Genomic DNA, 8,768 nt, shown 5'->3' on the forward strand with positions numbered 1-8,768 from the left:
GACAAATTCACCTTGATTGTTCGTGTACATTTGTTTTGGCGTTGCAACTTCACCTTTTCACCATCAGTAAATTATATGCTGTACGTATATGCTGTAACTAATTCTAACATGACTATTGCTTTATTGATAATATAGTTCAAGATTGATGTATCTGACAAATAAAGTTAATTGTCACATACATCATATAAATATGATGCAGTGAAATGATAAAGAGGGCAACTCCGTAAGCTGCATCAAACAAAGAAGGAAGACTAACAAGTCGAAGTTTAAAAAAAAAAAAAAAGTGTGTGTATATAGTGTGAGGCAAAGCATGTCATCTTATAGCCTTTAACTTGCGTTATTAAAATGTGATGAGCAATTTAATTTGTTGGGGAAATAAAATGTGATTGTTGACAATGAATAATAATTTACCCCCTCCCCCCCTTCAGTTGGCTCTCTATCATCAGAGGACCATGACTTCGATCCGACTGCAGAAATGTTAGTCCATGAGTATGATGATGAGAGGACTTTAGAAGAGGAAGAATCCTTGGAAGGAGAGAGGAACTTCCGCTCTGAAATTGCAGATCTTGAAAAGGTAAAAAAAAAAAAATTGTGCCATTGACGTTGAGATTTGATGTCAAATTTTGATAGACTGAATTTACTCCAGAAGTTTAATTTAGTTTGTGTTTCATATCCGGTTGGTGCTTAGAAATGATGGCACTGTTCAATTATTTTCTGCAATATGTTTATTGATTTTAATTATGCTTTGATATACACAATGTCAAGATGCTCTGAAATGTTCTTCTATTTAATCTTGTGAAGCAAGTCAAATGAATGTAAAATAGAATTTAACTATAAAGGAAGTTGTACCTCACACTTGGCGGGTGTATTGCTGGCGACCCAAGGACGCCCGGTGTCTAATTTGAACACACTACACGTGCAATATTAATAAACTTTCAACAAACAGCAAACCAATGCAGCGCGGGGCTTCCCGTGAGAATTTAGTCAATGATAGAGTTTGTCTCATCGATAAGAACTGAACAATCTGCGTTGTTGTGATTGTATCAGCGGGCGTCTTTGTGGTGCAGGGCATTTCGATAAAGAAAATACCCAGCCAGGAAGTAGTAGTACTCACAGGAACGAATAGCAGTAGTCGCGGGAAAAAAATAATAAACGCCCAGCCTAGTGGGCAGTGGAGGTAGATGGAGGCTTCCGGAAGAACGAAAAACAACATGGCTGCGCATAGAAAACGAGAGCTTCGGTGCCGAGGAGGAAACTATGTTTTTATTGCTGCACAACAACTGATGCTGCGTTCCGATGGAACACGGTCGAAGGGGACGGGATGACGGCACTTTCTCCTTGTCCATATCGGCGGCAGACTTGATCCGCTACGTAGTGTCCGACTCATTCCGTCGCGGAGCACGAACAAAAGTTAAAATATTTAACCCATGCAAAGACGAGTCGCTAATAGGAGCGGGTCTTGCCTGGAACTTCTCCATTTTGAAATGAATTGAGGAGAAACGCTCCTCGCGCCGAGACAAAATCTCGGAGGTGCGCGCCATGGCGCCACCGCCTGGTGCTGTCATTATCTGTTTTTGTTATCAATTAAGTTTAGCAACAATTGATTAAGAAAAATGACTTTTAAACTTGCATCCCTTGTTCATCATATAGGGGGGAAAAACATCTGCTTTTGCAATTTTAAGAGCAATGTATCAGCACATGTTTAATGGTATGAACACTTCTCTATGTTTGAACAGGAGGGTAATATGCCTCTGGAGGAGCTGTTGGCCATTTATCGCTATGAGGCATCGGCAGGTTCGAGTATCGATAGCTCCTCTGGGGACCTGACTGACGAACTGCCAGACATGACTTTGGATAAGGTAAACAGTTGCTGCTGGGATTGTACACAGTGAACTTTACTGCACATCCATTCGAGAAAAAAGACGTGGACTGTATTTTGTTTTTGTCTGGCATTTTTACTTTCCTGCAATTCCTTATTGGTTGTTTTTGGTCCTCCTAGAGACCAGCCATGGATGTAAATGCTTTTTCTTTGTGTATTTAGGAGGAGATAGCGAAAGACTTGTTGTCTGGTGACTATGAGGAGGAGACGCAGTCCTCAGCAGATGATCTGACGCCTTCAGTAACTTCCCACGAGGCAACCGACTTCTTCCCGAGAACACTACGATGTAAGTGACTGGTGGATATTCTATAGATATCCAAAGTGAACTAGCTATGTAAGTAGAACTGGCATGGAAAAAAAAAAAGAAGATTAAAAATAAACTAAAAATGGTAATGATATCGTGTATGCCTGTGTCCTTTCTACACCTAGGAGTTACTATTGAAAATGGATGAATAGGTGGTAAGTGTAACTGAAGGGTGCTTAACGGTTATCTGTCATTGTCTTGTCAGCTAATGCGATCTCTGACGGTGATAAGGAGTCAGAGTGTGATGACGATGGCCCATGCCCAGAAGATTCCAGGAAGGTAAACAATTGCTTCTGTTTTTCTGTTTGTGTTATTTATTTGTTTATTTTTCTCTATATTGCCATATTTTAGCATTGGTGATAACGCTCTTTTTTTTATTTTTTTTATCAAAGGAAATCATGGTTGGGTCACAATACCAAGCAGAGGTCCCATCCTGTCTTTGTCACTATAAAGATGGCGAGAACGGTAATATTGCAACGCTCCACTATTTAAACCACAAAAATAAGACCGGGAATTTCACAAATTTTCAGAAGCACTTACCCATGAAACGTGCCAAATAAAATCCCCCTTGAATGCATTGCCTTGCAGATATTGTTTTATTAAAGACATATCGGACAACAATGCATCCAAAATCTTATGCGTGTGTTCTGTTCCAGTGTATGAAGATGATGACCAGCTACTCTGGAATCCTGATCTGTTACAAGAGAACAAGGTGCGAGGCTTTTTGTCCGACGTGTTGTCACGGACGACGGACGAGAAGACGGGATGTGAGAAACCAGGAATGCAAGTCAGAGACAACGAGCAGGTCAGTCGCTCATCGTACCCATGATGGTTATGTAAAGGGGGGTGACGACCAGACAACTTTTTAAACTGTTACGGGGTACATTTTTTCCAGTGTTAACTTAAAGTTAATCTCTATGTTTTATTAATTTTTTTATTATTCTATATTTATTTTATTCTACGTTTCTGCTTGAGCAATTTACAAATGAGTTCCCTTTCAACGTCCTCTAGGCCTTACACGTGCTCGCAAAGTGCAACTACAACACCCACAAAGCTCTAGAGAGGTACTGCAGTCACATGAGGTCCTCAAAGGGTAAGTGAAGGAAATATCTCTATGGAAAAATACCAATACTTCTGTCATGTTGTGCCTACTTTGATAGTTGTTGATATACCAAGGAATCATTTTGTATATTTAAAATTGTGTAATTTTTTTTCTTTGAATTTGTTCTCAGGGCAGAACGGCTACCAAAATAGCCGGTTCAAGGTCTTAATACTAGAAAGGGTTGTGGTTGTTATTATGGGTGGGCAATATGGCAAAAATATCATATCACAGTTTTTTCCAGGCATGATCACGATCCACTATCTTTACTCGCGATTCTTTTTCATGTTGGTTTTTAGACTATTTTGCAAGTTACTAAAAAGTGCAGCAGAACTAATTTCCCTATTTAAACAAAAATACAGCCCTTTAAGGTAACAAGGCCGGCTCCCATCGTAAGCTGGCAGAGCCGACTTGTTAGCGACCGACGCATCACTACATACTTTCTCTGCTGTGTGTCCTCGTTCTCTGTTTCTCCAAACAACACAAAAGATATCGTGTGTTTTATTTTTTCCCATGCATGCGTTCTGTATTTATTTATTTATTTTTTTTGTTCCTGCCGCCGACCGCCGGATCAGCAGCGTTCTGGCAACACCTTATGTTACAAATCACAGACTAGCAAATAGTGAGATTAGGCTAAGAAAACAACTTTGGATGCGTGTATGAGCCAGAGAACTGCAACTGATAGAATGTGCAGTGTAGCACGATACTAACCATCTCTCTGTTAAGGCAGATCGTGGAGACATTTTAATCGTTCACGATCTATTATCGTCATATCGCGTCCCCCTAGTTGTTATGAGTAAACTTTATGTTTTCACTCACGCTGCTGAATAAATATTTAGTAATAAACCTTTACACCGACCGAATCACATCGTGGCCAAATGACAAGTCAGGACTCCAGCCTAACATTTTCCACTAGTAGCACTGGTGCTCCCTACTGAAAATCTTAGGAGCACCAGCACAGAATTTAGGAATGTGGTCAGGACGTTACTGTCATTTACGACCATGACGAGAGCCTCAGCTCTCCAACCCTTTCTTGCTCTCTCTCACACACAGACACACTACACACGGGCTGTCAAACGATGGTTCAATATTCGAATAAGAAAAAAAGATGACGTTAGAATCTGAAATTTAACATTTAAAAAAATAAAAATATGTTGTACGATTTCAGCAAAATTATATATATTTTTCTAAAAATGTTCGCCCACATACACCCTCTTTGGTCGTGCAAGTGAATGAGCTTTGTCCGTGTGCCGCTCGGTGTGCTCTATTTTTTTAATCCGCCAGCTGAACAGGTGCAGGCAGGGCAGGCGAGATAGGCAGCCACACAGGAAGCTTATGTTGTGACTGTAAAGGCTGATTTATAGTTCTCCATTAAAGAGCCGCCATGGGTCTCTACATTGTACATTGACTAGGGGCGTCACGATTCTGATTCAAAGTCGAAAATCGATCAAAATGAGAGTCTTGATTTGGAACTTCTAAGTCTTTTGACCAGAATGTCCAGTAATTCCACAGATGTGGCACTGAAAGTGGGAAATAAACCGACCGTCACCGAGGGAATGTCCTGTAGTGCAGAGGTGTCCAACCACCGGCCCGTCGACCGTGCCAGACCGCAGGGTATTTGCCACCGGGCCCTGAGGACGCTGGCAGGATTGTTTTCTGGATCTGCGATCTTGTCCACAGCAGAGCAGCAGCAGGAAACGGAGTAAATTAAATACATCTTGAGTTTTTATTTGCTTTTTTTTTTTTTTTTTTTTTGAAAAGATGGCTCTGATCGGAGCTGCAGAGCTGCAGGTAGTCATTTGCCTTTTACTACCTCTTACTACCACTACCGTTCCCCTCTGGCAGAAATAGCATCCGCTTTTCTGCACTTGCTTTGGTGAGTAACTTAAAAGTAGTGTAATAAGTAACTTATTGTTTATTACTCTAAAGTGGAATCGGGCCAAGGAGTCGTTGAGTTTAGCTGCTGCTCACGTGAAGGAATTTCTTATTGAACTGGTCGTTCACTGCTGGGCTGGCACCTCCTCCTCGTTTCTTCTTCTCCGCCGCTAATGCCTGGATGTTCCCGACACAGGTGGAGAAGGAAAGTCGGGTTCTGGCTTCTCGGTCCACGGGTGTGGCCATGAAGGGTAGAGGAGAAAGTGAAGCAGCGGCCAACCCTACATGCATCTCACATCTCAGATCTGTGTTGCTCCCTCACTGGAAGCAGCACTTTCCTCTTTGCCTCTGTCTCGTGCCTGCAGATGACAACGGCAGCCGGCCTCTTGTTTTCCCCCGTCGTACACCTCGTAAACATCAGCGGCCCCGCCGTCTGCAAATGTGTTCACCGTGTTAACTTGCGTTGAGGTGTATTCAAAAAATGGAAAATGAGGTAAAATTCAAGGTGCGACTCTGCTTTATAAGGTATCGTTTTCGTTGCAGAAGAATCCCCTCCGTGGTCAGAAGAGGAATGTCGAAACTTTGAACACGCACTACAGATGTATGACAAGAATTTTCACCTCATACAGAAACATAAGGTGAGCCTCCCGCCGTGCCCTGCAGTCGTATTCAAAGGAATTTGTGCAGCATCTCTCATGCTCTCCTCCGACGCGCCCCGCTATAGGTTACGACGCGGACAGTAGCCGAATGTGTGGCCTTTTACTACATGTGGAAGAAGTCGGAACGCTTCGACTTCTTTGTCCAGCAGAATCGGTTTGGAAAGAAGAAATACAGCAGCTATCCTGGTGTCACGTAAGTCTAGAGAAATAATGAAGAAACACATTTATGTTAATGTAGATTAATTCATATTCGTCGTCTGTGGGTGTGTTGCGTGATCACACATTTTAAATATGTTTATACAGAGTCTGGGGTTTAAACACATGAAGATTTGACCTAAAGTGTGAAATATTGAGCATGTCATCCTCCACGTGTCACTGACCTGCTCCTGTGGTGATATGATTAAAAAAAAAAATAAATAAAAAAACGTGAATTATCTGTGAGAACGGGCAGGAGCACAGCAACCCAGCGCCAGAAATAGACACCGTGCTTCACTTTGTGCGGCTCTTTGCGGCACGACAAACGCGCTCAGACTCACCAATATGGGCGCCCAACTGTACAGGCAGGAAATCCCCCGGTGCTTTGCGGCGCTAATATTTATTTTGTGGCTTGAGGCTGAAGCCCGCACTCTGCAGCCTCGTAGTTGATGTTCGGTGGCCCGGCACGTGGTGACGGCTCCCGCATTTGGGAACTGCTGCTCTGGAATTCAGGAGTGTTTAAATGACAGCCTCACGATGGATCAGCTTGTTTGTTTGATGTGATTTGTTTCAGTGACTTGATGGACAGGCTGGTGGACGAGGCGGAGGGGCTGGCCGTGGACAGCTCTTCCTCCGTCTGTTCCGGGGGAGGCGGCGGCGGGAGGCTGGAGCCCACCACGGACCAGCAGCTCAGTCTGCTCAACTCCATCACCGCCAGCGACCTCACAGGTCGGTGCTACGGGTTGAACGCAAAGACGCTGGATGTCTGTGCCTTCGCGATCGGGTTTTTCTTTTCATGAATTTAGAATCTTGGGCTCGTGACTAAGATGGTTTGCGGGGGTAGTAATTTAATTTTTTTTACAGGCAAAAGGGCAAAATAATGTAGGTGTTTTATATTCTGCGGGTAAAAGGCAATTTTTCAAACATCTGGTTGGTGACGTCACAGGTGAGGGGTCAGTTAGTTTCACAGTTATTTAGCATGGTGAAGTACTGTGTTAATTATTTAAAGGTTAATAGTATTTTCTATAAGAAAATGCAGTTTTTACAAAATCAAGTCCCATCCCACTCCATTGCAGAGAGGAGAGGCTCTGTTCACGTGTTTTATTTCATACAAGTTTGAAACTGGGAACTAAATCATTATTTCCATTAAAACACAGTCTGAGCGTCTCTCGCTGTAGCGCTAGCTCCTTCCTGTCTCGCACCTGTTGCGTAATGTTTGAGTTCAATGCAATGCCCCACTTTTCGGTGGCCGCGGCTAATTGCGTTACAAAAATGAGTCCGGCTGTCATTCTAAGTAAAAAATGAAAATAATTCTTTAATTGAATTTCTACAGCATTTCCCCACACATTCATTCTCTGGATATGCCAACCTGCAAGTTGCTTTTTAAATATGGTCCATGGTTGACACCAGCATTAAAAAAACTGATTAAACTCTCTTCCGTAGATAAAATGTTTGGTCCGGTTAATTTGCTTGCAATTTTCTTTTTTGGTCAATAGAGTCATCGCTAGTCGCGAGTCCCAAATTCATGGTCAATTTGCATGCTTGGATTTTTATTATTTGTTTTTTGGTCCAATCGGAATATGACGTCATATTCCAAACTGCCCAAACGTGGAGATTATTGCTCATCATGCGGTTGTACTGATACAGATTCTTACAGTTGTGTACCATTTGAATGTTATCGGATAACCAAACGACCACAAAGGTAGACCTGTATATAGAGGCTTAAGTACAAGCGCGTGTACTGTTGCACCCCGTTCGGTGAAATTAAATCAAATCCCACCGCCGTGCCCTGCGCGCCAGCGTTTGTTTGCTGTTTTCAACAGTGCACAGAGCATCGTGGATTGCGACGTTATTTTTTGTGAAAGAAATTAAAACCCGCCAAAGATTGATTCTATTCGGGTGGTGGCTTCGCTGGATTTCTGTGCAGTAGTTGGAGCGTGTTGTTTGGTATTTATTTGTTGACTTTCGCCCCTCCCCTCCCACCGCAGCGTTGAGTAACAGCGTGGCCACCGTGTGCAGCCCCGCGGAGGTGGGCTGCCTGGACTCGTACAGCTTCCCGCCCCTGGAGAGCCTCCACCGCGGCTCCCTCAGCCACGACGAGCCCATGGGCTTCCCCTCCAACGGCGGCGACCCCGACTGCCTCAACATGCTGGACGCCGGCTTCTACCACTCGGACCTGGGCCAGCTGGGCGGGGTGTGCGTGGGCAAGGACTGCGAGCGCCCCTCCAAGAGACTCAAGATGGCGCTGCCCGACTCCTTCATCAACGACGTCTCGGTGGGCGGCCTCGGCGTGGACTTTGAGGGGCGGCGGACGTCGTCGTCGACGCACCACCATCGAATCACGGGCGCCAAGATGGCCGTTTCCGTCACGGACTTCGGGAGCCTCGCCGCCGGCGGCGGCGGCGAGCCCAACGGGTTCCTGGGGGCGCACGCCCGACACCACACACAGCACACCACGGCACTCCAGTCAGAGTGATCTTCCTCCTGTTTTAAAACCTTATTCTGCTTGTACATAAGACTCTACTCACTGGAGAACCGGATTTGTTTAAATTCTATTATATATATATATATATACTGTATATATATATCTATATATAGATATATCTATATATATGTACATGGATATACTTTTTGTTTTATTTTTTTGTGTAATATGACATCAGTGATGTCTACCATATAGAACTAAAATCTTGATTTTCTCTCAAGAGTTTATATAGCCATTTATTTTATTTTTGTTTTGGGGACTTGGAGATGTGT

General features: G+C 43.6%; 1 protein-coding gene across 1 annotated transcript; it reads left to right on the forward strand.

The window, feature by feature from the left end:
• Positions 1 to 475: 475 nt before the first annotated feature.
• Positions 476 to 8,749, forward strand: mier3b (mesoderm induction early response 1, family member 3 b; the record flags this gene model as incomplete). Its single annotated transcript, XM_080003629.1, has 11 exons — positions 476 to 574; positions 1,737 to 1,859; positions 2,042 to 2,165; positions 2,389 to 2,462; positions 2,576 to 2,648; positions 2,840 to 2,988; positions 3,195 to 3,276; positions 5,701 to 5,795; positions 5,882 to 6,009; positions 6,586 to 6,740; positions 8,000 to 8,749. 11 exons carry the CDS (start codon positions 476 to 478, stop codon positions 8,485 to 8,487), a joined length of 1,590 nt encoding a protein of 529 aa, XP_079859755.1. The 3' UTR covers positions 8,488 to 8,749.
• Between the last annotated feature and the right edge of the window lie 19 nt (positions 8,750 to 8,768).

This window comes from Zeus faber (genome assembly GCF_960531495.2).
Source record: "Zeus faber genome assembly, chromosome: 7".
Taxonomy (NCBI): domain Eukaryota; kingdom Metazoa; phylum Chordata; class Actinopteri; order Zeiformes; family Zeidae; genus Zeus; species Zeus faber.